Below are 16,974 nucleotides of genomic sequence, written 5' to 3' on the forward strand. Positions count from 1 at the left end.
CCCCACCACACATACAGCATGGACGTTTAGAGGCAAACAGGAAAAAAAAATAGCAGCAGTGTGGAATTATAAACTGCATCCTCTCTCCCACTGCAAAACAGAAATAGAACTGTTTGCATGCTAACAGGAGCGAGAATGAGCCTCTGCATCCTCCATCGTGATCTGAAAAGCTTCCAGGTGTGGGCCATCCCCAGCAGGAGCATCCCCTGGCTATAGAAAAGGGGAAAGACACACCCAGAAGACAGCAGAGGCAGTTTGGGCCTGTGTGAGTGCAGAACACGGGGAAACAGCGGTAAGCTCCCCTCCAGATGGCACAAAAACAATTTTGACCTACAGTTTTATGCATCGTTTCTGGAAAGTAGTCAACAGAAGATCGATAGCAAAGAATACCAAACAACACTAATTAGGCATGGTTTGTGCTTTGCACTCATGTTCAAAGAGTAGAAAACGCCAAGCCGCTGCTCAGCGGGAACATGCGTTGTTCCTTATCTCCAGCTGCCTAGAAAGGAGAGGGAATTCACCTCGTGAGGGTTTTGTATCATGAAATAGATCATCTCCCACATGCCTCAGAATAAAGTGCATTCTATATTATGTAGTTGTAGAAAAGGCGTTTAGCAGAGGTGAGGATGACCCTGGGCAGCTTCCCTGCGGATGTAGGAAGTTCACCCAGGCTCCCCTCCCTCTGTCCTGAAAACCATCTTCATCTTGGGATCTCATTCATTGCACCCGGGCCTCAGAATGCTGCTGCTCCTCCTGCAACACTCTGGCTGGGCAAAGGAGAAGACAAACAGGGCCTCCACATCACACAACTGAAGTCTGAGGCCCTCCAAGGGGACTCTGGCAAAGGCTGGCAGGTATCACAAGGGATGTCATCACTAACCTGGCTCAGAGACATGGTGTCAAGGTTCAAGGGAAGGTGTGGGGGTCCCATCTTAATTCTCACTGCCCTGAGCTCAACTCAACATCTAGAACCTGAAGAATCTGAGGGTACAAAGAGCCAGGGAGACCCACTCCTCACTGAAGTGTCTCCTTCCAGGTCAGTCTTGGAGGGTCTGTACCTGATTCCACGAGGAAGATGCCCCGCTGGGGAGTGAGAGAAGCGAGGCTCCCAGTGATGCTGGCATCCAGGCTGCCCTGCGGCCCCTCAGTGATGCCCTGGGATGCTCCTTCCCAGGTGCTTGCTGGGCACAACTGCAGAATTCCCACGCAGAAGCAGGGCTGGAACCCACAGCCCTTTGGAAACTGAAGCCAGCGCTTTCCCAGACAGACCACATCGCCTCCCTCACCCACACAAGAGCAGTCTGGCTGGCGCTTGTCCGCTCTAACTCAAATGCATGATGACATACAAAACAAAACTCCAGTGAGAAGAAAGCCACATTAAGGGATCAATTCCCCCCCTTGCTCCAGAGCCTGAGCTTTAGAGCCACTGGGGCAAGTCAAGGATTGCGCTCTGTAAGAGCAGCTGTTTTCACAGGTGAGAAGAATTAGCAGTCTGCCCTGTCTAAACTGCCTTAACATCCTCAGCCTTTCCACAGGTCACGTTCTAAGACCTGGGGAGCATAAAATACCTCCTCCGCTCAAAAACCCCAGAGCCACAGAGCTGCGTCCCAAAATTCCCACCAACTCCAAATTTACATCAGCACAGTGACTACTTGCCACCTGTAATTTAGTTTACAAAAATCACAAAAAAATTAACAGGAGAATTCATCGCGTCCAAGGGAATGGAAATGCTGCAAGAAACAACAGGTTCTTCCTCCACTGTGTCCCCCAAAGCAGCACGAGAACCCTGGAAATTTCAGATAGCGCCGTTGCTCCAAATTCGCAGACACAGATTCATAGGTTGTCTAAGGAGGAAGGGACCCTGGAGAGCTTAATTCCCAGGCTCTGCTTCCTCCAGCCTAGAGCCAAGACTGAGGGGGACAAAGTTTACATCAAAATCTAAAGTGGAAAGGAACCTACGGAATTATTATTTCCTTCCAAGCCCAAGTACTCAACGGTTCTAACAACAATGGCTGATTCCAACCCTGATAACAACCCCCAGTTAAAAACTTCTGATCAGCTGGCCAGATGGTAGGTTTTTCCCAAATCCTGTGCAATGGAAAATGAGGATAGAGATAAGGGGGCATGCACACACACACGTGCGTGACACTCACGGAGCGGCACACGGGAATGTGCTTGTATCTCGGTGTTTACACAACAGCGTGGCTTCCCCCACAGCCCGGCACTGCTCTGTACCTAGGCCACTTCCAGCAAGACTGCACCACAGCCCAGCCCACGAGTGAGTCTTTTCTGAAGTTAATTCAGCTGGCTGCTTACCAGGCTGATCCCAAGGGATAGAGAGATTACCGTGGCCCAGAGTTCAGAACAAGCCACTGAAAAGATGCCACCTGCTGAGTTATAAAAAGACATCCTAGCCACTTCAAACAGCGCCCCAACTCTCCCAGTACTCCCGACAAGACAATGTTCCCTTCCTCTGTGGTTACCACATAAAAGGGCCTGAGTGTCCCCACCAACAGGCTCCCATCAACAAAGAATCAAGCTGCTTCTCTGCTTTGCTGCTACTTCAAGTGTGGTCCTTGGACCAGCAGCATGGGGAACACCTGGCGCTTGTTGGCAATGCAGAATCTTAGGCCCCAGCCCATTAAATCAGAATGCAGTTTAACAAGCTCTCCAGGTGATTCATAGTCTAAGAAGTACGATGTAACCACCTAAACTGATTACAAATAATTATGTTCATTTGGAGCCAGTAGAAGAGAACGCCCTTGAGAAGCGAGGCCCTCCTCCTATCCCATCCCCAGTTAAAGATGCCACAAACTTCAGAGGCTTTTTCTGAGATGGTGTCTCGCTCTGTTGCCCAGGCTAGAGCGCAATGGCGCAATCTCACTGCAACCTCCACCTCCCGGGTTCAAGCGATTCTTCTGTCTCAGCCTCCCTACTAGCTGAGTACTACAGATGCACGCCACCACACCTGGCTAATTTTTGTATTTTTAGTAGAGATGGGGTTTCACCATATTGGTCAGGCTGGTCTTGAACTCCTGACCTCAGGTGATCCACCTGCCTCAGCCTCCCAAAGTGCTGAGATTACAGGTGTGAACCATTGCGCCTGGCCTCAAAGGCCTTTTAAAGTCCTCTCATCAATGCAGGACTCTAAATTTCTAATTAGGGCAACCAGCATATAGCAGGCACATAGAGTGTGCAGGTGCTGGGTGAGGCTCATTATGGGCAGGATCAAATTCAGTCTTCACAGCAACCTTATGGAGATACTAATACCATCCCCATTTTACAGACAGGGAAGCAGGTGGCCAGAGGAGGTTATGATGGTTGTTCATGTTAAGATGCCAAGCTGGAGCATGCACCCCAGTAGTCAAATACATCACCATTCCCTATTCTACCCACCCCACATCAGCCAGAAAGGAGGAAAGGGGAACCAACAGGTACCCAGTGCCCCCTCTGGTGCCAGCTGCTCACATATGACACCCCCACCTGGGAAAGCCCCAGTGAGCCTTTGAGGGCAGCTCTGAAGTGAGAACTTTGATGGGAAAGCTCCGTCATGTCAAAGGACATGCTGGGACTTAGAAAAGAAGGCCTTCTCGTCCCCATCAGGCTCAGGTGACTCCAGGTGAATTTCAATCACCTTGCTTTTCCAAAGCACTGATGCTGCTGTCATGGCGTTAACTAGAGGTTTGCCTCTCTTAATAAGCAGTGCTTTGGAAGTGCGGGCGCGTCGGTTCAGTCACCAGCACTGGTTATGCTCACAAGGGTGCTTTCTTGCTCACAGCCATCCTGTCAGGCAGCCTCTTGTGTGTTTTCCACTCAGAGATGTTAGGTCACACTACCAGTGAGTGGCAGAGCTGGGATTTGAACCCAGAGTGTCTGTGTCCAATGGGGTGCTCTTTTCAGCCTCTCCAAACTCCCTCCTGGTGTGGCAGTTTAAATGCACTGCATTCTTCCAACAAAGAGAGCTGCTTCCTGAGCTCCCTGTGTGTGGTCAAGCTGGCTGTGAAGGCTCCATTCCAGCTGCCCACCTCGCTCTAAACCTCTCTCACGTTTTTAGGGTAATCTGCAGGTAAATTCCCTGGAGAGTGAGTGACAGAGAAAGACTGAGCCGCAGCTGCCTCCCTGGGCAGAACCGAGAACTGACGGTGTCTCAAAGAGTCTCTCCCTCCCCACAAATGCCACAGCAGCAATTCCACAGGCAACATTATAGCCAGATCAAGGATAGTAACCATGGATTAAAAACTTTAAACCCATTAGGTTTGCTTTCAGGCATTTGAACGCAAAGCCAAAGCTTCCCCAGGAACCCACGTTTTGGTTACATGAGTCGAATTCTTTGCTGTGTGTCCACCATGGGGAAACCCCAGGAATTGTCCACATCCCTCACTGGGCAGAAAGCAGGCCAGGCTGAAGTAACAGAAGAGCTGGTGCTCTGACCACACCAAACCCTTCATTTCCAGAGGAAGGAGGCCCACTAGGGACCAATGCTTGCCCAGCGGAGCCACAGAACCTGAAAGGCCTCAGAAGCTCTTCTTATAATTGGGGAAACTGAGTCTCCTGGTGTTGAAGCAGTGGATACTGACTGCTTTCTAGGGGTTTTAAGCCAATAGTTCTACCTGACTTCTAAGCTTTGTGGGAAGGTTATTCATGGTGATAAAATGTAAGAAGCACAGGCAGTAACACAGGGTTTAACCACCTCTGCTGCTCACAAGCTGTGTGCCTTAGTCAAGTGTCTTAACTACTCTGAGCCTCAGTTTCCTCTTCTGTAAAACAGCAGGAATAAAAATGTACCTAAGAAGGTTTCTTGTAAGGTTTAAGCAAAAGCATGTTTATAAAACACCCAGCATAGTGCCTGCTACAAAGTAGGTGCTCAAAGAAATGTTAGGATGGTGGGCAGTAAGTGGAAGGCCAAACACCTTGACACTCAACTCGTCCCAGCTCCAACTCCTGGCAGCACCCACAAGCTCATAGGTCCTTAGAACTGCAAAGGTTGTCAGAATCAAAATAGAGTCACTTGTATTCAAAAATAATAATAATCCTGACAAACAAAGCTGTGGAAGGCCATGAAGGGAAGCTTTTCATGCATAAATAGCTGATAACAAGAACTATCACAAAAAATTCTGCAAAAACACAATCTTGCACAAAGCCCAATCTTGCACAACCTTACACACACACACACACACACACACACCCTTTCTGTGAGGAAATCTACCTAGCAACTCTCTGTCCAGCCTCAAACTGGTGCCATCCTTGTTACTGATCCTTGTATCCAAGGATAATTATCTCAAAACAATTATGTAATCCTCATTTTTTCCTTTAAAAGCCTTTGTTTTCCTTTACCTCCCTGAATATGCACACAGTTTACTGTGATACACGTATTCCCACTGCAATGCCCTATTCCTGAGTAAACATTTTCTTTTAGAGATCCTCTCTCTGTGTTTGCTAGTTAGGTTAATAGAACCTTGGTCCCTTTTCTGGTGTGCTGGGCAGGAACTTACTCAGACTGTCACAGTAATTCAGGGATAGCCAGGATGCTTTCACCACCAGTAATATATTACAAAGGTGGCCACAATTCCCCATCCTTCCTGTATCACTGCTCTTTTCAATGTGACTTTGCAGCTTCTCTTGTCAAGAAATTAAATGTGTTTCTACCTCCTCTTGATGTGGGCTGGCCCTGTGACTTACATTGGCCAGCAGAATGTGGCACAATAGGTATGGTTTGACTTCTGAGCTTAGGCTTCAAGAAATCATGTAAGCTTCTGAATGTTCTGTGGTACCTTGCCCAACCACCATGTGTATGTGCCCATGCTAGCCTGCTAGAGGATGGAAGCCACGTGGAGCACAGATAAACCCTCCCAGCTGAAGCCATCATTTGCCAGCCAGCCAACCAGCCATCCCAGAAGTTGACCACAGATGCATGAGTGAGCTCTGTAGAGAACAGAAGAGCCACTCAGCTGAACCCAACCTAAGTTGCCAACCACAGAATGAGCTAACAAGTGATGGTTGATTTAAGCCACTAAGTTTGGGGATGGTTTGTTATGCAGCAATATTGTGGTGATAGAAAACAGATACATCATCGAGCAAAGGCATGCCACTTCTGAAGGAAACTGGACCATGGTAACTCCATTGCCCACTAATTCCTACTGAGTTCAAACCAATTATCCAACTCTGCAGCTGACAATTATCACCATGGCTCCTCTAGCTACCTGGTCTCCTTTCCCTCCCTCAAAGGAATCTTATCCCCAACCAGGACCACAGACTTACTGAGGGCCCTGAGAGGGGACAGGCAGGCTGGAGTGGTAGAATAAGCCCTGAAGAGTACACCTGAAGTCACACCCAGGAGTGTGCCAGCTACAGCTATGTGACCTTGGACAAGTCCCCTGGCCACTCTGACCCTTCCTTTCCTTTTCTCTAAAACAAAGGTAATAACAAATGCATGATCCCCCTCCCAGGGCAGTGATGAGGCATGAAAGGAAATGGCAGATGAAAGTGTTTGGGGGACATGCACCCCAGGATGGCCTGACTTGCAAAAGCAGATTAGGGTATTTTATCTGCAAGGCCAAGAGCAGACACAAATGCTCCCCAAAGAAGGCCTTTCAGGGCTCTTCTCCTTTTTTCTTAGGAACCTGATACCTTGGACAGGGGCTTGATGGAGGTGGAGGTAGGGAGGCAGCATGGCTAACCCTGAGGATGGTCAGTTTAGCATTAAATTAGGCCCACCTTGATTCAAAGCACAACTCTGTAATTTACTTACTTGCTGGGTAACCTTGGACAAGTGACTTAGCTTCTCTGTGCTTCAGCAGTGGTAGCCCCCTGTGCCCCCTGTGCATAGAGGGGACTGTGAACACTGCTTCTGGCACATGGGTAGTATTCATAAAAGGCTGGCAATAATAATTTTTATCCTGGAGAGCCTAGGTTAGAGTAAATAGATGGAGGCAGAGGGGGACAATCCATACCACATAGTGCTAAGTCAGAGAATGAAATCAGTGGAGTCCCTGCCCAACTGGGAAAAGCAGAGGAACGGGAGCAGGGTCCCACCTTGGTGTGACATTGGCTCCCAGCTTCTGTGTCAGGGAGTGAAGGGTCCTCAGAGGCTGCTGACCTGGCCTGGGGCTTGGTCAGACACACTGAGGGAGGCAGCTGGAGAAGGAGGCATGGCAAAAGGACTGAGGTTTTCCTTCCACATCTGAAAGCATCAAGTGAACACTAAAATCCAAGGGGTGGAACAAGCTGCAGACTTCTGGCAGACCTAAGAAAAAGCCTTGATATCGTCTTGTTGGTTTCTTGTGATAATTTTTTTTAGAGAAATGTGCCAATACTTTCACATTTACTTTTTTAAAAAGCGCCCCACCTTGGAAGTGTAGCTCTCCCTCCCAGACTTACCTGGAGCCTGGGGTGGAGCTGGAGCTCCCATAACAAGGGTGGCCTCCCATCTGCTGCCTGGCTCTCCAAAGGCACAGAGAAGAAAGAGGCATGCAAAATTCCAGGACTTACAATCCCAAAGATCTCCATTAAAAGTAGCCATCTCAGATCCTTTTTGGAAGCAGACAGGGTGTAAATGAATGCACAAAAATGCAGATTTACGTAGAGCATAATGAAAATGTTAGAGGCCACACATAACGAAGAGCGTGTCTATGTAAGTATATCTCATTCATTTCAGTGTTGGGTGTCAACACTCAAAGTTTGATGAATAAATAAATGAATGAACAAAAATAATGAAATAAAACTCAGCATCTCAAGTCAGGATGAAAAAGAGCATGAGTTTCATAAATCAGATGAAATAACAAGAGAAATAACTACAAGCATCTATCAAGGGCTTACTGTGTGCCATGTGCTGTGCTCTGGGCTTTGCAGACATCATCTCATTGAATGCCCCCACCAACCTGATGAGGAATATACCCTTATTACTCTTTACAGAAAAGGAAACTGAGGTTCAAACAACTGAAGTAATTGGCCAAGATCACAGGGCTCCTAAATAGGGGGCTGAGTAAGGCAGGCTGGGGGCAGGGCTAATGCTGAAGCCCAACTCTCTTGGCCACCAGACACTTGTGCATCTCAGCAGTGGCCCCTTTTATGCCAGAAATCATGGTTCTGGTTGCTGCTGTGGAACCAGGGGACTCAGTGAAGGTAGAGACAGGAAGAACTCCACTCAGCTGAATCTGGAACATCCACCTTCTGGGACCTGTCCTGGTGCAAAAGAGGTGCCAGGACCCTCTGCAGTGCTGCCTACTGGTGTGTCCTGCACAACACCAGGTTACTCCGGGGTCCGCATACATCACAGCACTTAGACACTAGATAGGAAGTGGTAGGAAAGGTCATCTCCCAGGTGGCCTTAACACACCAAGAGATCAGCTAGGATGGAGGAGATTTGTTGCATGCTTTTTAAATTTATTTTTTTTAAAAGATCTGGGCACACAGTAGGTACATATATATGAGGTGTATGAGTTATTTTGTTCCAGGCATGTAATATGTAATAACCACATCAGGGTAAATGAGGTATCTATCACCTGAAGCATTTATCCTTTGTGTTACAAGCGATCCAATGATTCTCTTTTCATTATTTTTAAATGTACAATCAAACTATTGTTGACTATAGTCATCTCGTTGTATATCAAATACTAATTCTTACTCATTCTAACTTTTTGTGCCCATTCATGCCTTTTTTTAAATGTTCAAATATTTGGGGATACAAATCATCCTCTCACATATTGTTGGCCACTGGTGCAGAAAGTCTGACTCTGCGTGGGTTTCCTGAATAAAGTTACAAACCCAGGAGTGAATCTGAAATACTGGCCACCGTGGCTGGCTACCTTCCCCAATTCAGAGCTTCCTAAACAAGCGGTGGGAGCCAGGAGAACTCAGAGTGAATGGAGGGATGGTAACAAAGCAGCCCGGGGGGGTTAGGCGGATACAGGGAATACAGCAGAATACTCCATCTTTCCTGGAACACTTCTGCCTTCATGCCAGACAGACTTGGTGTGAGAGGAGGCACTTCAAATGTCCCTGGCAGAATCACTGGGTGACCAAACATCTCCAGAAAACAGAACCCTAGCATCCCCTCAAGGGTAGCCAGTGGGTCATGAATAAGCGTCCCCAAAGGGAACTGCAGAGAAGCTACTGCTATTGCAATTCAGTGACTTTTCCAGGAAAGCATGCAGAACAGAACCTCACAAGACAGATGTGTGAGTTCCCTGACACCCCCGAACTCAGATTCTTGACTTCCTGAGAGGCAGTCAGCCTGGACAGGCAAAGGCACACACAGGCCTGTGCTCGATGACTCATTAGCCATTTGACTTGGGCAATACTGCCTCTGTGCCTCAGCATCCCATCCTTGAATAAGGATAAAATGATAGCCAGCTGCTACAGACTGAATGCTTGTGTTACTTCAAAATGTATATGTTGAGATCTTCACCCCAAGGTAATGTTATTTGGAGGTGGGGACTTCGGGAGGTGATTAGATCATGAGGTTATAACCTGTGAGTAAGTTAGTGCCCTTACAAATGTAAGGCCCCAGAGAGCTCCCTCACTCCTTTCACCGTGTGAGCTTAGAGTGAGAATACCACTAACTATGAACCAAGAAACGGGAGCTCACCAGACAGCACATCTGCTGGGGCCTTGATCTTGGACTTCCAAGGCTCTAGATCTGTGAAAAATAAATTCTGTCATTTATAAGCAGCCCAGTATATGACAGTTTGTTACGGAAGCCCAAATGGCTACCAGCTGAAATGACTGCTGGGAACATTAAGTGAGCTGGTATGAGTACAGCATGCAGGTAGCCTTGACATCTATTAAGTATCAAGAGGTACATTGTTGCTGCTGTCGCTAATTTAAACTCAACACAGAAGTTCTTTTTGCTCAGAGAAGACATCGGTGGCCAAGTGAACCTGTGGTTTCAAAGACTCTAGATTTTTCCCAATCTTGGACCCACACTGGCTTCCCAGACTCCCTCTGGAAAAACGAAGGTTGGGATAAAACATTTTATACTGCTTTGGTTGGTCACCAAATCCACCTGGCTAAAACGATTTGCAGTTCAGAGACCTCTATGGCGCAGTGTAAGGCAGAGCTCCTTTCTTCTGAAGTCCATCACTTGTGACTTCACTGACATCAGAAAGAAAGGCACCTTGCAAGTCAGCTGGTGGCATGATTGCTCAGGGTTCTGTTTCTGGGTCAGTTCCAATGGCCCTACTGTCAATCCTAACACTCTGCACACTGATTACAGTGGGATGAGCAAACACAGATGACCCCTAGCTAAACTGCAAGCCAAGGAGCACACCTCACACCCTCCCGACACAGTGACTCACGCATGGCGGGCTCCAGGCAGCCACACAGGTGTGGGTCACCTCATGCTGTCCAGCCGCAAGGAGGACTGTCAGCTGACAGCCTCCAGCTGCAGCTTTCTTGGGATCTGATGCGGGATTCCAGCTGAGGCTGTGCTCTTCCCAGACAGCTCCAGCCAATGCCTGACCCTGGCAGAGAACAGCCATTTCTGCCCAGTGGTCCCTGTTGAGTTGCGTGAGACTTTAATCAGATCTGCAGAGTCGGAAGTCCTCTCTGCTCCAACCGACTTCTTCCCCACTTCTCTTTCACAGGCGATACCCGCCCCCAACAATCCTCTCACACTCCTATCTCTGTCCTAACATCTGTTTCCTAGAGGATGCAAACTGACACAGGCCCCCCAGAGAATGTGCATTGATCTCTCAGGCTGGGGTGGGCCTTGAACAACGCACGTAACTCAGTAAGCCTCAGTTCCCCAGTCAGCAAACGGGAAACCATTCACCAGGATGTCACAAAGATTCAACAACTAAAGAATATCATGCCTGTGAAAGCATCTGACCTCTTGTAGATACCATCTACAAGATACTATCTGATAAAATTCATTTTGGTTATTAAAATTACACAGATACTATCTGATAAAATTCATTTTGGTTGTTAAAATTACATGCAACCCCTTGAAAGCAAGAAATTTCAGAGAACACCATGGCTTCTTTCAACAGATGTGAAAACATTTTCCCTGGACAAATCACAATAGAAGTTATCAGGAGACCATTTCCTAACAGCAGCACGTCACCAGGGAATCAGAGCTGGCTAGGGCCCGGCCCTTCACACTCTCACACTCAGGGCTGTCAATGACTGGTTGAGACAAGACGGTCTTCTTGCCCTGGAAGGTTCTCCACTGGGCAAGACAGCTGCCTCTGCCCCCAGCCAGCATTCAGCACTAGCTCAGAAAACAGCACCCTTGCCAGCTTCTCCAGATCGTCAGAGAAATATCCCAGAAACCCCGAGAACATGCTTTTTGGATCCCCTTAGAACTCAGGCCTCACATATGCGTTGTCCCTTCTTGAGAGCTTGAGAAAGCAGGCTCTGTAGGGTGAGTAAGGGCCAGGAACAAGGTCTGAAAAAGCCATTTCCAGAAAATTCAAACGAGGAAGTGGACCTACACCTTCCCCTAGAGCCTGGCACAGGACAGAGGAACTCTGCAAAGATGCCGCCACGGAGGTTATGAGAAGGCAGGGCTCCCACCACCACTGCTGGGTCTGTGGCCAGGGGCAGCAGGGTCTGTGATCCCAGGACTCCCCTTCTAAAGGTTTTCCTTTCACAGGAGGTTCTCTTCTGCCCCTCTGAACAACCCATGCCTGCCTGAGGACAAGCCTCTTCCCCATCAGAGCCTATAGCTTACACTTCGCTTGAGACACATGACTAGAACCCCACAATTTTCTCATCTTTCAGATTGTGAGCAAAGTCTTCATTCTTGAACCCCAAGCTCTAAACACTGACCAGGCCCTGCAGTATTTTATGAGCGGAAAGACAATTCAACCTCTTTGGTGGGCAACAATTTTTAGTTAGAGGTAAGCACTGTAATATTTCAGATGTCTATTTCAGTTTTAGTACTCAAATATGTTACAGCTTCATTTTTCTTTTTCTTACCTCTCCTTTTGATCCTTGTCTAAGACTGACATCATTGCTCTCAACCCACACTGCCAAGTGGAACCTCCCATGATGATGAAAATGTTCTCTCTGTGTTGTGTTGAATACAGTAGCCACTAGCCCCATGTGGCTACTGAGTGCTTGAAATGTGGCAAGTGGAACTGAGAAGCTGAATTTTAAATTTTATTTTTAGCTAATTTAAATAGCAATACATCTGGCTAGTGGTGACTACATCAGACAGCTCACCAGAACTGTCGAACTTGTTCTTTTAATTCTCAACCTTCATGCAAATCGGGATGTTATGTTCTCCTTGGCTTGGAACTGCCTCCTATTCCTCACTGAGCAATGCTCTGACAACCTTAACGAAGCAAAAAGCCCGGTGCATCTTCCATTTCCGAGCACTCGCTCTGTGCCTGAGCACCGCCGTCTTGATGTGTCCCAGGAGAGGGAGCAGGAAGCACGTCTCCAGAAAGGAAGCCAGTGCACCCAACCACTTTGGACTCCAGGGCGTCTGGGGCAGAGGAGGAGGAGGAGGGATGGGGAGGGATGTGAAAGACGTCCGCTCTGGAGGCCGCACGCCAGCCAGGCCGTGTTTATTTATATCACGGGGTGTTACAGTTGCCAGCCCTGCAGCTGAGGAACTGGTCCATGTCTACAGGAAGGGGACAGAAATCGGCTTTGTCCATGTTCCCTGGCACCTACTGTCGTTGTTCAAAGGGTGCCAGACGACTCGGGGATGGGGGCTATAGGAGAGGAACTGGCTCTGGGCAGGCAGACACTCGCTGGGTGTTACTAGAAAAAAAGAAAACTGAGTCACTTGCACGTTTGTATCCCAACTGATACAAACATCATCTGGAACACTGTCCAGGATACGCTGGTCCATCTAGCCATGGGACAGTCCTCACTGCCCAGAGCACAGTGACAGAGAGACCACTCAAGCAAGTACTCAGAGAAGCTGGGTCTGGGGCTCTGTGTTCAGTGTGATATGGCTACAGAGCTGGGTTCAGTCACCAGGGCTGGGAAAAGCAAGATCGCCCCCACCCTTACACAGGGATCTAGGACCCTCCGATTAGAGACAATTCTGAGCTACAAAATAATCGAGAGAAATGCTTAGTTATAGGATTAGAGAAGTGCTAGTTCCACCAACAGAGCTCGTTCATCTGCTTTGAGATGTACACCCACAGGTTCCTCAACACGGGAACGCTCATTCTGCTGCCTGCAGAGTCCATGCTGACTCTGGTGTCTGGGCTCTCCTCCTGCCACTTCCAGAACATTCTTCTCTCTCCCTTTCCCTATAGACAACACATTTTTTCACCCGTTAAACAGGTGGTTGATTAGCATGAAACAAGCATCTTAGACTGCAAAATACTGAATTAAGTAACCAAGAAAAATTTCTTCAAGAAGAGAGACATCAGACACAAGGCTTAATGAACGGGTCTTCTTTTCCTTTCAGTTTTGCTATACTGCTTTTCCCTTGCATGTCTGTATTTTACCTTCCCCACTCATTCCGACTAGTATTTGATCCTTTTCAGTCACTCCCATGTAGGTTCTCTACTCTTCCATTGCACTAGAGCAGCCCTTTGCAAAACTACTCTAAGCCTCCAGCGTCTGAATAAATCAATGCATTTTTCTAAAGTACACACGCTTCACTGGCACTTTGGTAATACATAGAGAATGCCTTGAAGCTGCTGCCATCCTCTCTGACCTAGCAATTCTAAGCCTAGGAATTTATTCAAAGGAAATAATTAAGATTGTCCTCAAGGGTTTCGTTAAAGGTTATTTACCCCTGCTGCTGTTTACAATCACGAATAATTGAAAATGACCAACATGTCCCTCAAGCATGGCTAGAAGATCCAGGGCTCAGGTTCTGCTTAGTAGTAAGCGACCAACAATCGGTCACTAAGTCAATCAACCAATCCCAGAGTCGGGAAAAGCAACCAGCCCCAGAGTTGATGTTAAGGTACAGACTTAGGGCAAATGCAGAATTCCCAGGTCCTGATCTTATAAATTTAGGGTGACTACCTTTAAGAAAATTAATATACAATTATAAAATTGGGGACAGGGCATTAATAGGACCCTGTATAAGCAAGAAGCCTTTGGCTTAAGTTTCAGCAGCCTCTCACAGTGAGTCTAGCCTCTAGAGGAAAGACAAAGGAGAAACAAGGAGATGCTGGAAGTCGCTCGTTTCAAAGGCCGCAGCTTAGCAAGACAGTCAAAGTCTAGGACAAAGAATATTGGGAGAAAGGGGAACGAGAAAAAGGATGGGGAGGGAAATACTCGAAAACAACATCAGGAGAACAGAAATCAAGGGGAGAAGAAAAAGTTAAGGTAAGGTGGTGGGGGCGGGAGGAAAAAGAACAGTTATGTTTAAAAGATTTCAGTAGAGTTTAGGTGGTGCCTGAGCAGCTACAGGGACAAGCACTCCAGTGCAAAGAGCAGCCAGCTTGTATCAGAACGAGAAGGGGCACTTTGGAGCCCGGCAGCCCAGCTGCTTGGGTTCCCATGGACCCCTGAAATGCCAGTCCCACATCTCAGCTGGCAACAAGGCAACGCACAGCGGTACTGCCCAGCTCCACACCATTGACTCCCTACCATTGACCCTGGGTACCAAGTTGAAGGCCAGACTGTCTTTTCTGACTCTGGCCAAATCTGCTCATGTCACACAGCTTTTCTTCAACCCCTTTTTAAAACAAAGTAGGCTGAACACCTTTTCTGTCAGATCTGCTCTCCTCATTCCTTTCCCAGCCCGGGTGGCTTTGACCTGTGGCCCATGCAAATCCACAGTGACAGTAGCCTGGCCTCTCTCCCTCTAGCTGTCAGAGAGCTCCACGCACTTGAGCCAGCCTCAGCCTGCAGATCACACACAATGCTCCGGCTGGCTTGGCTGCCTGCTCCGCTGCCCGCCCTTTCTCAGCAGTCCCCTGTCCACAGCCGCCCACCCATTTGTGACAGAGCTTCCCGTGTGCTTGGTGCCTAGTGTGGGGATCTGGGATGTGTTCTTCAGCCGCAGACCCTGAGTCTGCAGGACATAGAAAAAGCCTTCAGCCCGCTCTGCTTTAAAAGGGGAAATTGACAACTGTAAGAACAGACACTGGGTCTTAAACCCAGCAACTGGAGTAAATGAGATGCGGGGATGTGGAGGTGGGCGAGAGCTATGGGAGGACTTCGAAAACGGTTCTCTTGGAGGCTGATCTCCCAAACAGCATGATTCTTAGTGGGCTGCTCCCGGAGTCCCCTTTTCCAGGAATGCTCGAGTTCTGCCATCCACAAACCACCCTTTTCCATCAGCCTCTGTCCAATACAGAGCAGTGACTCTCCTGCATAACTTCATGCTGAGAGCACCGGCATCAGTGACCTCGACCTCCCTGCCTGCCACCCCTAAGGACGCTCAGGCTGATTACACAATAAAGTCAACCCCGGCCTGGCTGTCACCTGGGTCCCCATTGAGGGACGGCCTTGAACGGAGAACTTCTCGCAGCCTCTCTCTCCTATCGAGAAGTGACCACTGTGTGGCTGTTTAATCCCTCTGGTCCAGGGGAAGTGGCCAAGGAGGGCACCAACCTCCCCTTCGTGCTTCTCCGCCGGAGTTGGTCACAAGCTCTGTACCACTCAGCTGATGATGCTTAATGGGGGAGAGCCGCCACCTTCTTCAGGCCCAACCCTCCGGACTCAGAGGACAACTGGACCCCTTGGCCTCTACAGAAACACGTCTCTCTCTTAAGGCTTCTGGTGAAAGTCTCCAGGTGGAATTGGTCCATATGAGAAGAGACTCGGGCTGCCCCAAGAAACACCTACCTGCCCCACCTCTGTCACTCGGAGGTGCTGCCTTACCCTCCTCTTCCCTATATCCAGGAGCTTCTCCACCCCACTTCTATCAAGGGTCTTGTAGGGGCGGGTGGGGGGGCCTCAGGGCTCCAGCGCGCCCCGAGGGATCCCAGACGCCCTGCCCCTGGGGAGCACCACCCCGCGCAGCGGCGCTGGAGACGCTACACTCCTTCCTCAGGGATTCCCCAAAACCGGGGAGGGGTGCAGCTCCAGTGCCCGGACTCACCCAGGCCCGGCGAGGTTCGGGAGGCTCGCCGGGCCCATGCGGCCGCTCAGGGGCAGAGGAGCCAAGTTACTCTGCGATCCGGAGAGCGAAGCCGAGTCTAGCCGGGCGGCCCAGGAGGCAACTCTAACGGCGCTCCCCGCACGCTCGGGGCTGGGACCCGGGGGAGGCGCCCGACAGCCCCGCCCGCCTCCAGGCGCCGACCCCGACCTTCGCGGGCCCCGGACGGCGTCCTCCCTTCTCCCGCCTTCCCCCGGCGGCCAAGCCGCGCGCAGCGGAGACATTTAAATCGCCCCCTCGGGACGGCGGCGTGGAAGAGGCCGGAAAGGCGGCGGCGGCGGCGGGCCCGGGGCCGGGGCGGTGGCCGCTGGGCCGGGGTCGCGGAGCGGGCGGACACTCACCAGCGCGTGTTGTCGTGGAAATGCTCCAGCACCGCGTAGCCGAAGAACGAGTCGGCGGGGCCCTGGAAGCGCACGGGGCGCTGTGGGTCGAGGTTGTAGGCGCCCGCGGGGACCCCCGCGACCACCAGCGCCAGCAGCAGCGCACGGAGCCCCCCGGCGTCCCTCGGCGCAGCCGGGCCGCCCATCCCCAGCCGGCTGCCGCCCTCCGCTCTGCCGGGCGAGCGGGGCGCAGAGCGCGCGGGCCGCGGGGTCCACCGACGGCCGGGAAGCGCCCCCGGGGCGGGAGCTCTGCGCCCGGAGGCGGGCGGGATGCGGGCGCCGGGGTGCGGACGGCTGGCTGAGCGGGCGCGCAGGCGAGCACAGGCGCGGCCCCGAGCGGTCGGCGTCCTCGGTCGGCCCGAGAAGTCTGTGCAAGCGGGTCCCGGGCCGGGCGGCGCTGGACTGCGGAGGGGCGCGCCCGCGGGGTGGGCGGCCCGGGCGGCGGAGGCCGGACGGCGCGGCAGCGCCCCCTGCGGGCCGCGGGCCCCGCGCACTTCCCGGGCGGGAGTCGGTCCCGCGACCCGCGGGACGCCCGGAGCTGCCGCCTCCCCCCTGCGCCCCGGCACT

At 50.4% G+C, this 16,974-nt stretch overlaps 1 protein-coding gene across 1 annotated transcript in view; it reads right to left on the minus strand.

The window, feature by feature from the left end:
• The window catches only part of ITGA9 (integrin subunit alpha 9), a 362,228-nt gene extending 345,675 nt beyond the window's left edge, over window positions 1–16,553 (minus strand). Inside the window, exon 1 of the mRNA XM_021666559.2 lies at window positions 16,369–16,553. Coding sequence (XP_021522234.2) covers window positions 16,369–16,553 — 185 coding nt within the window. The remainder of the gene's footprint in view (window positions 1–16,368) is intronic.
• Between the last annotated feature and the right edge of the window lie 421 nt (window positions 16,554–16,974).

The sequence above is a fragment of the Aotus nancymaae genome, unplaced genomic scaffold (genome assembly GCF_030222135.1).
Source record: "Aotus nancymaae isolate 86718 unplaced genomic scaffold, 86718_ANA_hifiasm-v0.15.2.pri h1tg000038l, whole genome shotgun sequence".
Lineage (NCBI taxonomy): Eukaryota > Metazoa > Chordata > Mammalia > Primates > Aotidae > Aotus > Aotus nancymaae.